Below are 20,204 nucleotides of genomic sequence, written 5' to 3'. Positions count from 1 at the left end.
TATAGAGACGTAACTGTCTGTTTTTCATCTGGATCCCTGTTCCATGCTAACTGTGTAACAGTAAGATTTCCCCACTGGGATGATAAAGGAAGGGAATAAAGGAGTTGGTATGTTTTCCCTGCTTTTAAGCTCAGTGTAATCAGCTGGAGTTAACATTAAGGTGGGAGAAGAGCTCTTTATCTAAGAGCTGTTTTGATGCAAGAGAACACTAGTCATGAATTAATCTCCTAAGTAGGGAGGTGTGATTACAGCATCATAGAATGACTGGGGTTGAAAGGAATCTTTAAAGGTCATCGAGTTCCAGCCCCCAGGTTGATCAAAAGTCATCCAAAATTAAATTAAATTAAGTACTCCATAATAAATTCATCGTAATAGATGATCTGCTTGCTGGTAATAGCAGGTGACTGGGCACAGCAGTCCAGCAGGATCTCTTTTGGACTTATGTTTGCATCATAAAGCAACAGAAAAGACTGTCTTTGCTATCCACCCAGTTTCTTCCTTGCCTTTTGACCTCTCTGTATCAGTACTCCAAGTGCCATCTCTGCTGGTATAGTGGCCTTTCTGCATGAGCACTTCCCAATCCATATCAAAGCATGTCCCACTCCCAGAGTTTCCCTGAGATCCATCCACAGCACAGCACGTTCCCATTGCAGTGACCAATACCACTCTCCATTTTTATTTTCCCTCTGTGATTCACTGGAATCTGTATCCTCCAGCAGTGAGGCTTCATTGTGAAAGCCCTGAATGATTGCGGTGACATAGAAATTGGGATGAACAATTGGCCGGTGTCTGCTGCCACACATAACTGCCAGTGCTAATTGGCAGAGGAGCCAGGAGCCCAATGAGCCGTGGAGTTTGACGTAACCTCTCACCCCTGTGGCAGTTTGTAGCGGGTCGTGACCGAGGCATGGTTGCAGAAAATGGTGTGAGAAGTGTCTGCTGAAACACTTCTGTGCATAAACACTGGACGTTGTCCTGCGGAATCTGCAGTTCCTGGAAGTCAGGGTGCTTTCAGGCAGATTGTGGCTACCAACACTGTGTGTGTTTCCTCCCAAGCAGAGGATTTTTTGTGGTAAATGTCAGTTCAGGGTTAATGGCTGTGTCTTCCAGAAGGGCTACAAAAGCATGTGGGACAATCTGTCTCCACTACACAGGGCTGAACTTACCCCTTGCAGAATCTGCACACAACTTGACCCAACAATCTGTTAAACATTTTAGGTTGCAGGGAAAACATACCTACATGAAATGCAGTTGCAGTGCTTCTCCTACCATTCATTTGCTTGGAGACATAAAATCCATTGTGTTTATGTTGAGTTTGGCGGTGTTTGGTTGGCTTGAGCTAGGTGAAATAATTGTGTTGTTTGTGCTTTGAACTTGCAAGATAACGTTTTGCCTTGGGGGATATGGGTGCTAACTAGTTCATATACCTGGGGTCTGATAAAGGATCTATGGAAGGTTTCCTGTTTCTACTGATAATGCAAGATATTGGCCTTGAGCTCATTCAGTCTGAAGGGAGATTTGAACAAGCAGTTCACTTTGCTGAATGCTGTCACCACTGTACTGTTTTAGAAGAAGGGAGAACCAAAGCAATAACCATCTTTTATTGGAGAAGAAAGTGCTGCACTTAGTTCCTTTGAGGAAAAAAGGACAAAAGTGCCTACCTTCGTTGGCTTTGTGCGGTAGCATTTCAATTCTACTTCATTTTGTATAGTGTGGGAAGTTTCAGTTACAATGTGAATTCTGAAGCATTTTAAAGTCAAATACTTTGGGATTATACAATCATAGATTCAGAGAATCATGCAGGTAGTTTCCATGGAAATAAATAGGAGGCATTACTTTCTCTGTGACCTGCATGGCATCATTTGAGTTAGAAAAGACCTTCAAGATTGTTATATCCAACCATTACCATTGAGTACAGCACGGATGCCCCGAAAAATTAGGTTTGTCTGCGGGCCACAAAGTCTGAGAATGTGGCAGTAAGCATTTCAGGTAATCAGGACCAATGCAATCACTGAGCCATCACAACATGCAACCTGCACTGGATGCTGATTGTGGTGGTGGCTGGAAGATTGGACTGGAGGTCTTTTCCAGCCTTGATGATTCTATGATGTAATGATCCTACAGCTGATCCCATAACCAATGCAAAGTGGCCCTAGACCTTTGTGCTGCTACAAGGAAAGGCCCAAATCAATTAGGCCCACTCTTAGGCACAAAGGGGGTCCTTCCTCTCATGTGACAGCACATAGACTGACCTTTAGAAGACAGCCTTACTAAAGCACTGTGGTGTTTTCCAGGGGGAAACAAAGCACTACTGAGGACCCTGAGTATTTTAGAGGGAGAAACAGTAGAGAAATCTCATGGCCACATAGATATGCAGTTACTTGCCCAAGGAACCAGCAGTCAGTAGTTTCCCTGTCATCCCACTAAGTTAGAAGGTACGTCTGTGATTATGTGAACCTGAAACATCACGATGACTTAAATTTCTTACAGATTGACATATGCTCAAGTGTATTAGCGGATACAGGCTTTAAGCATCCAGATGTAGATACCATCAGGTTAGGAGATTCTGTGGTGTCACCCATCCTGACTCCTCCAATAACTGTTCCAGTTCTTTCAGAATGCTTTCTGTCTCAGTAGTCAATCATTTCTGATGGAAAAGCTTCACTGCATCCAGTGGTTACTCAGACTGTGTGAAAAATTGCCTCACTTTCCAGTCTGTATTTGCTTGCATTCTTCTGTGTTCTTTTTCTCACTTCCAGACTAAAAAGGCCTCCTAACAAACTCTAGCTTTTCACATTAACTTTCTTTAGACCTGCTGATGTTCCATTTTAGCATCTGTCTTTCTCTTTACTTCTCTCTGGAAAATGCCATATGAAGCTCAGAAGCCAAAGTTGCAAACATGGCAGAAGGATTGACTTGAATACTTTGCTTGTCTGTCCATTTGATCTATGCCTGTGCTTTTATAGCTAAGATTTGGTTTAGTTTCATGATTGTATGAAATGTATGGATTGTAAAACTTGTGTTTGCAGTTTAGCTAAAGACAAAGAAGCCAAACATATAGTTTGATATAAACAAAGATCCAGTTCTGCAGATTGAATTCAGACTGACTTTTCTTGAGCTCTGCAAATTTGCCTTTGCTGAGGATTTAGCCAAAGGAGCAGTCATTTCTCTTTGTCCTTCTGCATACCAGTAAGACAATCAAATCCAAAGAGAAACCATTTGCAAAGGAGGGCAGGACTCTTATCAATAGTGAGCGTTTGCACATGTCTAATACTTTCAGAGTGGAAAATTCATTTTTCAACACGAGTTCCCTCAGGCCAAACTGATGAAAGGATGTCTACTCCCTCTCTCCATCATCGTGGACTGGCATTCGATGAACTTTGGCTGACTGGCTTGGATGGAGAACCTGGCACAATCCTGTCTGTACACAATGAGAATTTTCCCCTTGACTTTAATTGGAGTTGGGTCAGGCCCCAAAATGTGTGAAAGAATCGACTAGCACTGTTCCAGAAGCTCAGCCCATTCCTGCACAACTCTAAAGCATCTATTGATTTCTCAGACCAGCCAGGCACAAGGATGCTGTTTGAGATAAGGAAAGGCCTTAAAGTCTGTCCTGCTGTACAAATAAGGCCAAATGTGAAGCCCACTTTTTTGCTCTATTTTGCTGAACTATTTAGGGTGAAGGAAACTCTCTTGCTTCCCACCTAATAGGTAGCAGTTACAGTTGGGTTTCACTCCAAGGATCAGCACAGGGAGCAAAGGAACAACCACTGCTCACGTGGATTGTTTCTCTCTATGCTCTTCCACTCGTGTCTGACCTGAACCACCTTAATGGCTTCAGTGGATGGGCACTGAAATGGAATGTCTTCATTTCTTCTTTCTGAGCTTTTTGACAGCATTTGGTTTCTTCTTAAGGTTCTGCTGATGCTGCTGCCACAACACAAATCCAACATTCCAATTTCCTTGGTCTACATTTTTACCATTAGGTAAGAGGAAGAGATTTCCATCTACCTGGTAATGAAACAGTATCCTTAAAACTATCTTGTATCTCCATATCTGCTGCATAACTGCTGATCACAGGGGAAGAAAAATAACCAGAGAATGCTCCTGTAAATGATATGAAGAATTTAAAAACAAACAAACAAAAACAACCAGAAAGCAGAGAGAAGGAATGGGGTCATTGTGTGTTTGCCAATTCTCCTTCAGATCTCACACCAGCATTTTAAGGTTCACTTCACCAAAGGTATTGAGGCAATCCTAAAAAGGACCAGAAAATGGAAAGGAGGTTGAAGGAGAAGAAGAAACAAAGAGGTTAAAGAGACAGAGGAGAAGAAGAAAGAGGTTAAAGCTACACTCTTTAATTAGCCAGGACCTAATAGTAAACATAGTAGCCAAAAGTAGAATCGTAGACTGGTTTGGGTTGGAAGGGACCGTTAAGATCACTTGGTTCCAACCCCCTCTGCTATAAGCAGAGACACCTCCCACCAGACCAGGTTGTTCAAAGTAAGTAGAACTAAAAATAAAACATAAGCATTTAAAAAAAAAAAAAAAAAAACCATAAAAATAAAGCATTCGTGTGCTTTTAGAAAATCAGTGCTAGGGTTGATTTGAGGATTTATTGGCAAATGCAATAAATGAAGAGTTTGTGAAGCAATGAGTGGCTAGAAGCTTACTGCCCATGGGGCAGTAGTAGCTGTGAGCATGGGAAGTGGCTATCTATCCACCTAGACTTATTCACATTCTTGTTTAGATTTTGGAGCTAGCCAGAAACACCCCACCCAGGAATGTAGTTTCATCATCTCTTCTAGAACAGCAGAGGTCTGTACCTGTACAAGTCACCAGTGATGGCTATGAAAGGGACGTAAGCCATCTAATCCATGCCAAAGGGAGAGGGCACACACACAGGTAATTACTGTGGAGCTGCTGGCAAACAGTAACATCCTTCTGGATTGGTGAGACAGCAGTTTGTGCCTGGCACTTTGCAGCTTTCATTGCTGATCCTCTGCCAAAGGATGTGTAAGAGTGGAGCATGAGCTTGAGGTCTGAGTTTGGGAAGAAGGAGATGTGAGGCAGTGAAGAATGAAGAAAACCTGGAGTGTCAGAGAAACTGAAGGTCAGGCATCATCATTTTGGGGAGGGAAGACAATGGATGGCCACAGGCACTGGAGGTTTGCCAGGCTGGGTAGGTGAGAAATATTCATGGATTTGGGGATCCACTTCTTGAGGTTGAAAGTACCAGACCCTGGGTCATGCCTCTTCTGCTCTTTGGTCTGCTGATATCTTGCAACCCTTGAGAGGGTCCAGATCTCAGAGATCAGGCTCTAACATGGTTTTATGTGGTTCTGCTTGGATTATTTATCCCCTGGATTTCTCTTTTCCTCTTGGAAATAACAGAAAATTTAGATTATAGAAGAGCTCTGAAGTAGGAACTGCCTTTGAAAAAGCGACCTTATCAGCTATGCCTCAGTCAATTTCTAGCACCTCACAGCAATGCAGCATTGCCAATAAGGGTATTATTAAAACTTTGATCACCTTCTCCCTTCAGCTGGTAACTTGTGCTCGTCTTTCCTTATCACTGAAGACATGTTCAGAAATGCTGTTATCATTCTCAAGTTGATGAGCATGAAATAGGGACAGTTACCCCATTTACCAAGATAAAGCTATTTTTACATCTGAACTCAACTGTGAGTCATCTGACGCAGAGGTTAGACCATCTAGAGCTAATCACCATCTTACAAGTACTCACAAGATGCCCCCCCTTCTACCAAAAAATCAAACTAATATTTCTTAGAGACAAAATAGAAAGGTCCAGGCCCTCAAAGCCTGTCAGTTACATAACCCCTGTTAAACTCAGCAGAAGAGAAATGCTTAAATAGCCTTGAGTATCACAGTCACGGGGCTTAAACTTGCTTCTTAAGTGAGCTAAAGCAGACATGAGAGCTTCCTGCAAATTTCAACCGTGTTGTATTTGGGGAGGCCTGGGTGGGAGGTGGGCTAGGCATAAAGTGCAGTCACGTGGACTGCATTTTTGTTGGAGTAAACTGGTATGGTTCCATTTATTTTAATGAAGTCCACAAGGTTTCTGCTAGCTGAGGATCTGACCCTGCTGTGCTTTGCTTTGGGTTGGAAGCACAGAAATTAGAGTTTGCATCATGTAACTTCCGTATTAGCAGATATGAACTTTTAAATGTCTTACTGCTTTCAGCTTTCATTGCCAGGCTTTCAGCTGGCATTGAGGAAGTGAAAGCACAAAGGGAAACCAGTGTTACCTTTGTGGACTTTGGGGGCCATATTGGTTTGGCTACTGCTAGACCAATGGTATTCTACACCCTATACAGGTTGAACAGCGTCCCAGCCTCGATGCATGTGGATATGGTAGCAGAGGAAAGAGACAATGAAATTGAACTAAGTGGTGTCTTTCTGCTCTGCCCATCTTTCCATGTCACACTGGAAGCAGGCAAGATGTAGCTTGATGAAATAGTGTGTATGTGCATGCGTATAGTTTTGCAGCTCAGCTCATCAGTCTAGAAATAGCATTTCTACTGTATGAAAGTGGTGACAAATCAACAAGCCTGGACACAAATCCTGTTATAATGGCTTAATAAATTGGCTTGTGTCAGATGACACGGGGTAAGTAGTCCAGTGTGTGCTGTTAGGCAATGATGGACATATGAAAATGTAATGCATTGTGACCTAGCAGAAAGAAGGTTAAGGTAAATTGAATTAATTTGCTTTTGCTACGGCTTAAGAGCACTCTTACATGTTTCTGGGACATCACTGATGCAAAGCAGCATGTTAACAGGGAAAATCTGTGTTTGAGGCATCTTATTCCTTGAGGCATCTTATTCTTGTGCCTGAGACAGATGGTGATCATGAGCCCTCTCTGAATTCAGTTATGTCCATCCACCTGCCATGCATTTTATAGAGTTGATGTAGTATTGAAGCCCCTAGGGCAGCTGGAGCTGAAGGGTCCATCATCAAGATGTAAAATTATTATTCCCCTGAAGGTTTTTAAAGACTCTCTTTTCATTGTTTTAATTCCTGATTGATGAAGAATTGCTTTGAATTTGACAATTTAGGCCCTCACAAACTGTTGTATGTTCCAATCAGGATCCACATTGTTTCTATCAAGATGCCTTCTTAAGAATTAGTCTGGTTAAATTTCTTTTGGCAAACATACTGCCAGATAGGACTCAGCATCCAAAATACCCATGCATCTCCCAGGAAAGCTTGCAGAACTAATCACTAGTGTAGCAATTTAGTATTTAAAATGACTTGCTTTTCAGACTCCCTGATAGGGAAGGAGGAGTGGAAGTTACCCAAGCAACCTCTTTGAATCTAGGGCTACAACTGCAATTAAAGAGAAGGAAGAGATAAAGCAATGGTTTTGCTCCAGCCTGTCTTGTTTGGTTTTGCTTCCAATTTGTTTTTTTTTTCCCCTCCTTACACAAAACGCTGAGTGTGCCCAGGGTAAGTTAACATTTTGTCTTTCCCTTTAGTTTTTTTTGCTGCTCAGCAAATTGGCTTGACCTAAGGGCTCACTTTCAGAGAAACAGAATCACCCAGTAAGAAGCTGTTTTATTTCTTTCAAAGATTCCAATTGATATCATGCAGATTTTTTGCAAATTGGGTCTCTGGCCTGAAGCTCTGAAATCAGCAAGGGTTTTGCCATTGCCCTCTGTAGGGTCAGACCATCACCCTGCAGAAGGTTAGACACAGTAGCAGAAGGCTGAGATAACAGATGGATATTTGCATTTTCAGTTTGCTAAGTAGATGTCTGGAAATGGCTTCTCTGTTAATGGATGGCTTGGGTTGAAAGGGACCCCAAAGATTGTCTAGTTTTCCATTCTTCTGTCAAAGGCAACTAAATAGCGAAAATATAAGAGCCTTAAGCATGGGAATGAGACAAGAAGTAATTTGAGGCTATTAACATGTCTTTGATACCTCCTCATGAGACATCTAAGCCAGGATCAGGAGTCACTATTGAAAAGCCACCTGTGCTCTCTTTATGAATTCTAAAAGAAGGTTGTTCTAGCCTCTAGTTGGAACAAAAAGACCCATTTGGATGGGAAAAAGAGTTTTTGTTTCCTGTAAACAATGTCATCATGAGCAACATCTTCCTAGGGAAAAGCTCACACCATCTTTACCCTTCCTTTTTTAACAGAGGCAGTACCTAGGCCAATATGGTATATCTACTCTTCCTATCAGGTTTTTTTTTGTCTCAGAAAGCAAGAAAACGTATGTATTAAAAGTAAAATTAAAAGGAAAAGGAGGTGTTCCATGAAGAACGAAAGCAGGTGTGGAAACTAAGGCTATCCTGACATCTCCATGCAGCACACACACAGTGGCATGCAATATTTAGGTTATAAAATGATTGGTAATTGATTAGCTGTATGAATTCCAGTGTGCAGATAATAGTGAGATGAGGAATTAATCATATAATATAATCACACAAGCAGAATAATTATCCGGTTATTACATCTTCATCACAAATGACATTGTGCCTTGGCTAAGGTGGGCATCTCAATACAAGAAGAACTGGAATGAGATTCAGTCTGATTTAGGCACGTGGGACAGGAATCAGCTCAAAACTCCTGGATTTAGTTATGATTAAGGCATCAGCATCTAAAATGGCACTGTAGATATGGAGATTTAGGACAAGGCTGATCCCTGGTGAATGGGGATCACCATCAGCAAAGCAGGAGGTGTTGCTCTCTGCTACTCCATCTTCCTGCCAGGTCTTGGAAACAGGATCCATAAAGAAGCTTTTAAATAAGATCAGGGAAGCCTCCTTGACCAGGCTGGGGAAAAGGACAGCTGTTGGTGTGGGCAAATTCTGCACAAGTCATTCAACGCCCAGCCTTTCGGATAGGTCATGTCCTTTGGACAACATAAAAGAGAAGTGCTGGATAAATCTATCACTGAGAAAATGAGTTTTCACCTATCTCCTGTCGAAGAGACCTGCAGAGATGTCTGTGTAAATCTGTTCCTCGTTCTTCAGTGGTGGTAGCCCAGGTGAATGGACCCAAGTACTTTAAAGGAGATTCAGAGGCCTCCACATTTCATGATGGATTGAGATGAATCTGAGCCCAGGCTTTTGCCAGAGGCAGCAGGGACTGGGCTGAGGGCAGTGTTCCACCTCCACAAACCATCTCAGGAGCTTCAGTGTTATCCAGGATTGCACGTGATGACATGAATATATCCTTAAGCTGACTGTATGTCTGGATGCCCTGTCACGAACATCTCAAGTTCTGTTCCACACCGTAGGAGGGTGTAGAGTTGAGGGTGCAAGGAGGGAATTATAGGGACTGCAAAGGGGGTCACATCCTTGCACAAGAGTGGTCACACGTGGTGAGGGACAGATCAGGTAAGCTGCTGGAGGGACCCATGCTTGGGGCAATGGGAGTCAGGTAGAATGTTTACATCAGGACATGTTCCTAAGCCAGCTATACAGTGTATGAAGTGGGAGAATGCCCCTTTGTACTTCTTTGTCCAGACTTAGATACTTCTTTAGCCCAAATCCTAAACCATAACACACCTTATCTTCAGTAAAGACATGTGCTAGTGCAGTGGTGATCTCTGGTGCACAACAGTGTTTGTGTGAAGTTAACTGACCTCTTGATGTTGAGTTTTGTTGCATTCCCAGTAGGTTGGTGCATGCACACATGTGCATTGTGTGTGTGCTTCCATTAAAACCTCCTTAGACCTACTCCTGTCCAGCTAAGCTGCTTATACTGAGCTAGAGAAATTCAGGAGCTGGTTGAGTCTTCCATTCCTTAGCAATTATTAATGAACAGAGGTATCTTGCACAGAGTTAATACCACTGACAGGTAGGATATATGTGTATATAATGCAACATGTTCAACTCCTTGTTAATCACTGCCTCCAGCATCTGGACTGCATTACTCCAGGTGACTCAGCTAGTTGCTACATCAGTTTTATGAGGAAAAATGTATTTCTCAGGACTAACACTAAAGTATAAAGTGCAGAGCCTGGTAGCCTGTGATCACTGGTCAGCCTTGTTTTTTCCACCCTCATGCTCCTCTGCATCTGTCTGAGAAAGCCTGCTTGTGTCTTGAGTACATTTTTCCTACCAGTTGACAAAGTGGGCTGTGTTTTTTGCAGCTACTGTAGGACATGAGCTCTGTGCTGCATGCTGGCTTTGTGTAGCCCTGTTATTTTTTCTATCATTACAGTAAACTTTCAATTTGACCCTCTGTTGACATCCTAAAATCTCTGCCCAGATTCTCAGCCAAGCGTATTTCTTTGTATCACTCCACCAGTCTAACCACTGTACTCACCCTCTCCTTTTTGGAAGGACTGGCTGCATTCCTAAGTATCAAAGGCTTAATTAAATATTTGCCCTAACACGACTGCAAGGTGTTCTCTTACAAAGCAAATGCACTCTCTTCTACCTTCTCTATTTCTTTGTTAGCTTTCAGATTATTCTTCTCAGTATCTAAATCAATGTGATCTCACAGCAGATTTGTCTAACAGGGCAATGTATGTCCCACGTGACATGAATCCTTGCTTTGAAAGTCATAGGTCTGGTTCCTGTCCAGAAAGCAGACATTCATCCCGATATACATTCTAAATGGGAATGCTAAGTACTCTGTGACCAGAAAGCAGCTTGATACATGTGTTCTGCACATCCACAATGAAAAGTAATAGAAATTGATTTCAAAGATGTGTCTGCATTTGAAAATACGTCCTTCCTTGTGTCCTTCAGGATGATCATGCAGAACAATATGTAAGGTATGTCCATCCAGGCTGGATGTGGCTCTGGGCAGCCTGATCTGGTGGTTGGTGACCCTGCACATAGCAGGGGGTTGAAACTGGATGAGCATTGTGCTCCTTTGCAACCCAGGCCATTCTGTGATTCTATGATATTTTGATTTCTTGCTAGCTCACCACCTTTAAGGATTCCTTGTGATGGGCAAACTTAGAATCATTTGAGCTGGGAGGGACTGTTACAGGTCATGCGAGTCCAATTTCCCTGCAGTGAACAGGGAATTCCCTGTGAATATCCTCATCATTCATCATTTAGGAAAAAGAGCCTGCAGAAGATCTTACTCCTTGTGGAGCCGTAACTGGAGGCCCAACAAATACCTGACAGTGCCTACAAGATCATGAACAGCCTACTTATAAGCAGATTAATTTTGCACTGTCTCCTTTTCATATAGTCCTCAGAGCCCTGCATGTGGATGCTTGCAACATAGATGGTTGGCCACAGTAAGGCAAGGGAGGGTTGGCCCATGCAGTAGCCATAAGGTATGCCTTATCTCACCCTAACATAAACTTCTGAAATAACTAAGATGAAATTATCTTACTGATTATGATGGATTTAATGAGAAGTGCTTGTTTGGGTCAAAAAGGTTTCTGTCCCTCCTTAACTGGAGGAGGAATTGGTTACCGTAGTTGGTGACTAGTAGCACAGGAGGAAATGGAGGAGACCTTCATGGAAAAAGCAAACAGGTTGTGGCTAATGTAATCTTGAAGATGGGGAGAGGAGCTTGTTGAGTCAATAAGGCATCAACAAAGGCTGGGTAGACCATCTCACTGCAACATCTCATGTGGACACGAGCAGTGCAAGCCACCTAGAGAAAGATGGGGTTGCAAATGAGGCAGAGGATGGGAGAAAATCAAGCAAGCAGTGTTGTAATGCTTCTTTTCATGCTGAAAATGTCTTGCTGATCTCTCCATGTTCCCTCTGTAGTTGGTGGGGAAAGAGGTATTTTTACAATACATCTGCTGTCCTTTATCTGTGGATGAGGCAGATCACACCTTGGATGTTCTTGACAGTATTGTCTGGATCTGCATGGCTGAAAAAAATTAAAAAGATGATTTTGTAGATATCAGCTGTCGGAGTCCCACCTATAGAGTCAGCTTGTGATTATATAGCTTTACCATTGTGTACTACTGTGGTTATATAGCTTTGTGTTGAGGGATATGGTTTAGTGAGTACTATTGGTGACAGGTGGATGCTTGGACTGGATGATCTTGAAGGTCTTTTCCAACGTTGGTGATTCTGTGACTATAGGCTCCCCGATGATCCACTTCCAACTCAGCATATTCTATGATAGTGTTGGCTTGGTCCATGCCAGGCACCCAAGTCTGTTCCAGTGCAGGACATCCTCGTGTCACAAAGGACCTCAGACTGCAATACATTATCAGCCTGTGCTCACTCTGATGCATAAATATATCTTTTTTTTGTGCTAAGTGAAAAATGCCTGCGATAGTAGCAACTGTTCAAATTGCCATATATCTCCCAGCACAGCATGAAGAATTGCTCACAGACCCCTTAAGAAAGGAGTTTTGTGAGTTGTCATTCCTGGTCTTGTACTCTGCCTCTATGCCTTGTGACTGAATGGGGCCCTGGGCAGCCTGGTCTAGTATTAAATGTGGAAGTTGGTGGCCCTGTCTGTGGCAGAGGTGTTGGAGCTTAATATCCTTGAGGTCCCTTCTGATCCAGGCCATTCTGTGATTCTGTGACATGCTCCAGCCTCAAGCCTCTGCCATTCCTTCATCATACCCATCCAGAAAGGATTCCCCAAAATTCATTACCCAAAGCAAATCCACGTTTGAGGAGCATGTAGTTGAAATGCATCAAATTTTGCTCCCCTAAATCTCACATCTCACCTGGGAGCTCCTAAATGCTGCTGAGTGCACTCCCACCAGTAAATCCCCACTGGCTGCAGATGGCCCAGGCTTTGGATGAAAGGAATGAGTGTCACTCATATCCACACAGAGGCAGGGAAAAAAACAAAGAGCAGAGGAATGACCTGGGGAGGAGGATGACACATCCCAGACACATCATTGTCAGCTCAGCTCAGTGTTACCTTCCCTGCCTGGGAGTGAAGTGCCTGCTCTGCCACCACTTTCCCCCATTGCCACCCTGCAGCAAGTCTCTGCTTGTGCCATCTGCCTTGCAGCAGGCATCTGCTGTGCATACAGATTGGCAAGCAGGAACCCATGAGGACCCCACTGCAAAATACCAATGGGTGATAGGGGAGGGGTGAGCTAATTCTGAGCAATCAGTGGGGACAAGTCTCTCGCCAAACATATGGCATCGAGAAAACACTTTTTATGCCTTCTTTTTTTTTAATTATTATTATTTTTTTTTATACCATCATGTTTCATAGCAACTGTTTTCAGCAGGAGAGAGGAGCAGGGGGGATGTGTGAGTGAGCTTGTCACTCGTGCAAATCAATTACTGCTCTAAATTCACCATGGTGCAAATGCAGAGCACCGAGGAAGAGCTGCTAATCAGATCTTCATGCCCTGGCCCAAAAGGAGCAGGGTGAAACCTAAGCAGACCCACTGAAACCAATGTATCTATTTCTGAACATCTCGGGGATGCTTAAGCAATATGGATATAGGCATATAATAAGTAATATAAGTAACGATGCAATTGATGCACTCTTCTAAATGAGTCTGGAGAACAGTGCTGGGGCAATGGCAGGTGCTAACAGAGCTCTTTGGGCAGCTGATTTCAACCCTCAGATGTTTTGCAGTTGTTTGGGCCATTGAGTGCTGGAGAGAAATTTCCTATTCATTTCTTTTTCCTCATTTTTCTTTTCTTAGGTGACTGTTCCCATTACCTGTAAGCATTAGTTCTGAGCTGCAGTGAGGACTTCACAGCAAGTTGCTGTGTTTAGTTATTTATTTTCCAAGGAGGAGCAGCCCTCCTTCTCACTTCAGCTCTCTCCTTGCATTGCAATCTAATCTGTCCATGTCATTAGCATTTACCCTCTTTTCCCTTCTTATCCTCTTCTTTTTACTTTTCTTAACTGAGCCTTTCTTCTTTTCTTAACTGAGCATTCGCAATTCTTTGTAGACTTGACTTTCTTCAGAGTCCTTTGTCAGACCCCTTCAGTTTTTTGCAACAGCTGCCAGGCCATGGGGTGATTATAATTGGATTTTGTTTACAAGAGCTACTTTTTTATCGTTATTGTTGTTTTTATTTAACCTGGGTAATCAGTTTATTCACCAGAGACTTCATTTCTGTGGGCTGGGGGAGGCAGCCCCATGTGAATGATGGGGGGACCATGATGCTCAAGTCACTCAAGATGATGTCCATCAAGGTAATGACTTTGGTGGCAAAAGTAGCATAAAAAACCCAATCACTTCTTGTTTCTTCTCCAGTTCAGATCACCTCCATCATGCTGAATCAGGGGTTTGTGGATTGCACCATAAATGAGCCACTGGGTTGATCTCAGTTCAGAATCACATTCTCATGAGTTGGTTAATGCCTGCCAAGCAGCCAGAGCATGTCCCTGTGCAGGCTTTGAAGGCCTTTTGGCTCTTCACATGGGACTTCACAGAATCACAGAATCACAGAATTGCAGGGGTTGGAAGGGACCTCCAGAGATCATCGAGTCCAACCCCCCTGCCAAAGCAGGTTCCCTACACCAGGGCTTATCCCATAAGGACTTCAAGGGCTGCAAAAAAGCAATCTCAGAGTTACACACAGAGCAAGGTTTACTGGGAATTTTGCGTGTTCACAATGGAAATGTGCTACAGATCACCACTGTTTCTTCCTTTCTTCTCTTCCAGGTAGGCTGCAAAGCCATGATGGTTTTCTTCCAGTACTGCGTCATGGCCAACTTCTTCTGGCTGCTGGTGGAAGGGCTGTATCTTCACACCCTGTTGGTCATCTCCTTCTTTTCAGAGAGGAAGTACTTCTGGTGGTACATCTTAATTGGCTGGGGTATGCATCTTCTCAGGCCTGAATGCCAGGTGGTAACCCTGGTAGGCATTTTTAACAGCAATTTAACCCCCAGTGGTCAGAGGAGCTTAACACCATTAACCTTCAAAACTATTTAAGAGCTTAGTTTGTGCTCGATTCGTTGATAGTTGAGCACCTCAGTGTCTTAAACGTCTTTTGGCTGAAACCCCTATTTGATCCTGACTGGGATCCCAAGGTTGTATTGTGCACTGACTTTAAAATGTACAGATGAACTAAGCAGGACTGCTGGATTCAACCAGACTCTGCAATCCTTTGCTCTTCTCGCCTTGCTGAGATCAGGCTAGATTGCTGTCCTGACAAGGGGAAGAGGAAGGGGAAGAAGACAAAATGAAACTTCACAAGGTTGCCCAGAGCTGAAATACTAACATACAAAATTAATCCTACTAGATAGACTTCTCTTCTTTCTCCAAAGACATCGTAAGCCATTTAGCTGGGGATGTATGTATAAGCAAGCTAAAAAGGCTTTCTGTTCTGTGCTCTCAGTAGCTGAAACTGGGAAATAATTAGAGCAGGCAAGAATCTTGAAAAGGAAGGGGAAAAAGCATTTGTGTCATTTGGAAGGTTATGCCTGGACTCAGGGTTTGACCAGTTAGCTTTACAGTAACTTCCATTGAAAGTGACAGGAGTTACACTTGGGTTCACCCTGCAAAAGAGAGGCAATTCTCCATGCTGTAAGTGTGGGGAGGGATGATGTTAGCAGGCCTGGCTTCAGATGCATCAGGTCAGACCTTCTTTAAACCTGGCTTGTGCAGAGATCCTTTCAGCACAGTGCCTCTGAAAGATCTTAAAGAGGAATGTGTGATTTGAAATCAAAGGAAATATTTTGCATTGGTAATGTGTTCTCAGGTTCTTTGGGTGAGGAAAGGCAGTGGAAGGATTTTTGGCCTTTCAGTCATCCATCATTTGCAAGAGTGTGGATCTGAAATGGATTATGCAAGAATTAATAACTTGGACATACTTGTTCTGTTTGCACTACCGTTGCGTTTGGAAATCACTGCTAATGAAGAATACTGTGATTAACCCAGAACAAAAAGACCTTTCCTACCTGGGATGTTTCCAATATAAATCTAATCAAAGACAACAAACAGAGAAAGAGGAAAAAGGGACCACAGAGATGGAGCAGGACCGCTCTCCTCAGGCAGACCATCCTGGAGTGAGGAGCAGTGGCGAAAGCATGCCTGATGGTTTGTGACAGTAACACCATCTCTCCTCTCACCAGGTGCCCCCTCCGTGTTCATCACTGCTTGGACGGTCGTCAGGATTTACTTTTTCAATGTTGGGTAAGCCTATGGACTCACTTTTCTTTCCTGCTGTGAACATATGTGCAGATTTGTGAGCAGACCCCCCACTGTCCCCTTTTGCTCCCCTGAGCCCTGTGCTGAGATCAGAGCTCCTACAGAACTGACCCTGCATACTCTAGAACACCAGAAACCTCATAAACACATCCATTAGCTCCCTCAGAAAAGCTCCAGGCAGATCTTTGGATCTGTTCTCCATCCTCTTTAACATAACAGCTGCCTTTGACACTTTATGTAAGAAATAGATAGAATACAGGTAAGCAAATGAGGCACATATTTGAGCTACCCAAGGAAACATGCAAGTAAACAGGATCTGATCCGTCATGCTTTGACTCAGTAGTCAAACTGGGGTAGTTTGAAATGCTTTTATGAGAAAACACTGCAGAGCATCACAGATTCAGGTGCTCATTATGCACTGTGCATGCCCTTGCATCATGCATTTACAGCACATGGTTAATTCCATTTTCTCCCTTGCAGTCTCTCTCCAAACGTGTCCTGATTTGTCCTTATTTCAGTAAAGGAAGCAGCTCAGATTTTTCCTTGTGTTTTTGATGTATAGTCGTGCTAACACATTTCCTTAGGACTGCTGACTTCTTCTATGGTCTCACTCTATCTGCATAAAACTGACCTTATTTACTGTGTTAATAAATAGCCTCTAAAAATGAGATAGAGACCAAAGGATTTAACCATTCTGACTACCAATTCTTCTTCCTATACATATTCCCACTCTGCTCCAGTAATTCTTAATAAAAATGCAGACTGCTTTGCAGCAGAGGCTTTAAAGCCCTGTATTTTTATGCCAAGTAAAACAGTGTGAATATACAGAATATGTTAACGCCTAACGTAGATTATTTCTTTTTGCATATTAAAATTACCAACAAAGTTGCAAGGAATTAACCCAGGTTAAATAAAACCTAATTAGGTAAGATTTGTTAAACAGCATTAAGCTTGTATTTAGAAATTTAAACTCCAAATTAAAGTGACCTTCATTCAGAATTCTTAAAAATGGAGTGCTCCAGATATAATGAGGGCCACTTTAACTGAATGAAAGGGCTGCTTGGATGCATCTAGCTGGATTTACTGGGGCTAACCCCACCACACCTTCTGTTATCTGTTTCAGAAGGGAATGTTTGTTTTTCCAGCAGTGCCAATTACTCTGTGCCCAAATAAATTCCTAGCCAGGATGATGGTCAGCATTAGAGGCCTCACTAATCCATGATTCTGATAGCACTCCCTTGGAGTGAGACCTCAATGTAGGGAAAATTAAGCAAATCTCCATCCTTCCCCATATTCACCTTGATACATTCATAGATCCATTTGAGTTGGACGAGACCTTTAAAGGTCATCTGTTCCAACTCTCCTGCAACGAACAGGGACATTTTCCAGCCCATTTTATTACCAGGGAGAAAAGCACCCACAGCCTTATATTTGGAGCAAATGTTACCTACCAGTGCTCAAAGCCACTGCAACAAAAGTCATCAGCTCTTCCCAGTGCGCACAGCTTTATCATTTTAACACAGACTATTAGGGATGGGACAGAGGGTAATGGCTTTAAACTGAAAGAGGAGAGATTATGTCAGGTGTTAGGAAGAAATTCTTTACTCAGAGGATGGTGAGGCCCTGGCATTGCTGTCCAGAGGGAGTGTGAGTGTCCCATCCCTGGGGATGTTCAAGGCCAGGTTGGATGGGCCCTGGGCAGCCTGGTCTGGTGGGGGGCAACCCTGCTTATGGCAGAGGATTGGAACTATATCTATAAAGTCTCTTCCAATCTAAGCAATTCTGATTCCGTGAGTTAAGCAAAGTACCTGGAAGGTAACAGAGCTGGTTGCTTTTTTTTAATTGATGTTTTCAGTCTGATTTATTTATTTATTTACTTACTTACTTACTTACTTATTTACTTTTTAGATGCTGGGAGGAAATAATAGAATCCCCAATCTGGTGGATCATTAAAACTCCTATTTTGGTGTCCATTTTGGTAAAGTATCAACGTATTCTTAAAGCCATCTTTAATACAAAATGGGGGGGGAGGGGGGAGGGAAGGATAGAGGTGCCTTGATAAGTATTCTGTAAAAATCCACGTAAAATGCACTGACAGATAACATTGCATTGTGTACTGAATGCCTTTCTTGGGATAAGAAGCTCAGCCTCTGGATAAGCATCTTTATCTTTAAACACTGACTTAAATGTTGTGGGAAGAGCTTGAGTGATGGGGCACTCAAGATGGAGCTCATGTAAGCCAGACCAGCTCCATCTCATCCTTTTTCTCTGGTACAGTAGCCGTGGGAGCACATAGCCAGAAGAGATCAAGGAACATACTTGGAGACCCAGGAAAAAGTCATTTTATCTAATGAATCAATGTATAAGTTAGAATTTTGCCACCAGTTTTTGTTTCTCTGAGGTCAGAGCCCAGGGTGACTTGTTCCGTTGCAGATGTGGACAATGTGAAGAAATGTGGGATGAGGCCTACCTTAAACTTCTACCTAGCTAGATGAATTCCCACAATTATTTGCCTCTTGTTGTAGCATCTAGCACAGAAGCTGGATTCCAGCTATGTATTTTTGCATTGTTCTTGAGAAGCTTGGCTAATTTCCATATAAATTGGCAAAGGTGCTTAACTCATTACTTCTCCAGATCAGTTCTTAGCAATCATGACACTTCTGAGGAACTGAGTACTTCCATCCCTGGTGAATATTATGTGTTTCCTCTGTCAAGCGTAGAGCCAAAACTTGAAAAATGAATTTGAGTTAAACTTAGCTTTGAGTTTTCTCAAATCAAGAAACATGCGTGGGAAGGGAAGGAAAAGAATACAGCAGAAATCAAAGCCAATGTGATTTTTTTTTTAAACTGAAGCCTTGTCTTAGACATACATTCTTTTTATTCCGCATACATTACGCCCTTTACAAGGAGACCTTTTCTGTAGCATTTGTCATACAGGAATTCCAAACTGAAACAGTTGGAATAATTACTTTTTATTCTTTCGCTGCACTGCAAAGAAATAAAATACTTAGATGACACATCTCAAAATATTTATGTCATCATCAAAAGACATAAATTGTATTCTCCCTTTCCCAAGATAACCTTTTAGTGCAGAAATACGCCGTACTCTCCTGGGATCAGTGATGCCATGTTTTCTTTTGGTCAGTAAATCAATTCCTCATTACCAAACAAAATCTACCTGGCAATTATCTGATTTTACTTTTGCAAGTATCATATAAATCTGTCACAAAGGAAGGCCATGATAACAGCCATATGATGAATAACAGATTTCTGCAGGCAGGAATGCTACAAATTCTGCATGTCCACTCGAATAAAGCATAGCCTCAACTGAAGGAAGATAAATATACATATATAAAGTTAAACGTTAGAAAAATCTTTCTAACCTGAAGAATTAAGCACTGAGAATTGATCAAGTGCCTTTAATTCTATTCCAAGTTGAAAAATAATCTGAACCCTTTAGTTGTTTGATAGCTGTGTCTTCTACCATGCAATGCTAAGGCCATACTAAGCCTTTAAGTCACATTCCACCTGTTTCTGTGCCCATGTCTGCTCTTAACCATGATGAGCCAACACAGTATTTAATTTCTGGCAGGAGGCTGGGAAGCAGCTCTGATCCTACCTGCAGTGGTGCAGACTGTGTGCTATCAATGCTCATTAGAGTAATAGATCTAGCTAATTCTATTTTGGATTGATAAATTTTACTTGCCATCAAGTCGGATGCTAAATATTTTATAAGCAAATAAATATGAACAGAAGCTATAATAAATGTCATGGGGTAGATAAAGAATGTTTAGGCAGTGCATCATAACCAAGAAATATAATTAATTTCCAGTCACTCTTAGCCTTGGAAAAAGAGCTGTTGTCTAAATGAGAAATAGGCTTTAGTCTGTTGCATTCACCTGTTGTTGATATAAACCTGAGAGTTGCTAGAGGAAATGTTAGAATTTGTTTTTGCAGGAAATCAGATTGGTTGGTTGACACAATCCTTCCTGCCTTTACATATATTACATTTTCAAGCTACGGCAGGGGAGATTCAGGCTGGACATGAGGAAGTATTACTTTTCAGAAAGGGTGGTCAGGCACTGCAATGGATGCCCAGGGAGGTGGTGGAGTCACCGAGCCTGGGGGTGTTCAAGGAAAGGCTGGATGTTGTGTTGAGG

The 20,204-nt window shown here is 42.4% G+C and overlaps 1 protein-coding gene across 1 annotated transcript in view; it reads left to right on the top strand.

Annotated features, from left to right (window-relative positions):
- VIPR1 (vasoactive intestinal peptide receptor 1) overlaps positions 1-20,204 on the top strand; it is a 100,159-nt gene that overhangs the window by 71,452 nt on the left and 8,503 nt on the right. Inside the window, exons 7-9 of the mRNA XM_042888776.1 lie at positions 14,557-14,710; positions 15,969-16,029; positions 17,953-18,022. Of these exons, the coding sequence (XP_042744710.1) occupies positions 14,557-14,710; positions 15,969-16,029; positions 17,953-18,022 (285 nt within the window). The remainder of the gene's footprint in view (positions 1-14,556; positions 14,711-15,968; positions 16,030-17,952; positions 18,023-20,204) is intronic.

Source organism: Lagopus leucura, unplaced genomic scaffold (assembly GCF_019238085.1).
Source record: "Lagopus leucura isolate 7727_CA_CO unplaced genomic scaffold, USGS_WTPT01 Super-Scaffold_100157, whole genome shotgun sequence".
Classification (NCBI taxonomy): Eukaryota; Metazoa; Chordata; class Aves; order Galliformes; family Phasianidae; genus Lagopus; species Lagopus leucura.
This window is presented reverse-complemented; position numbering and strand designations above follow the sequence as displayed.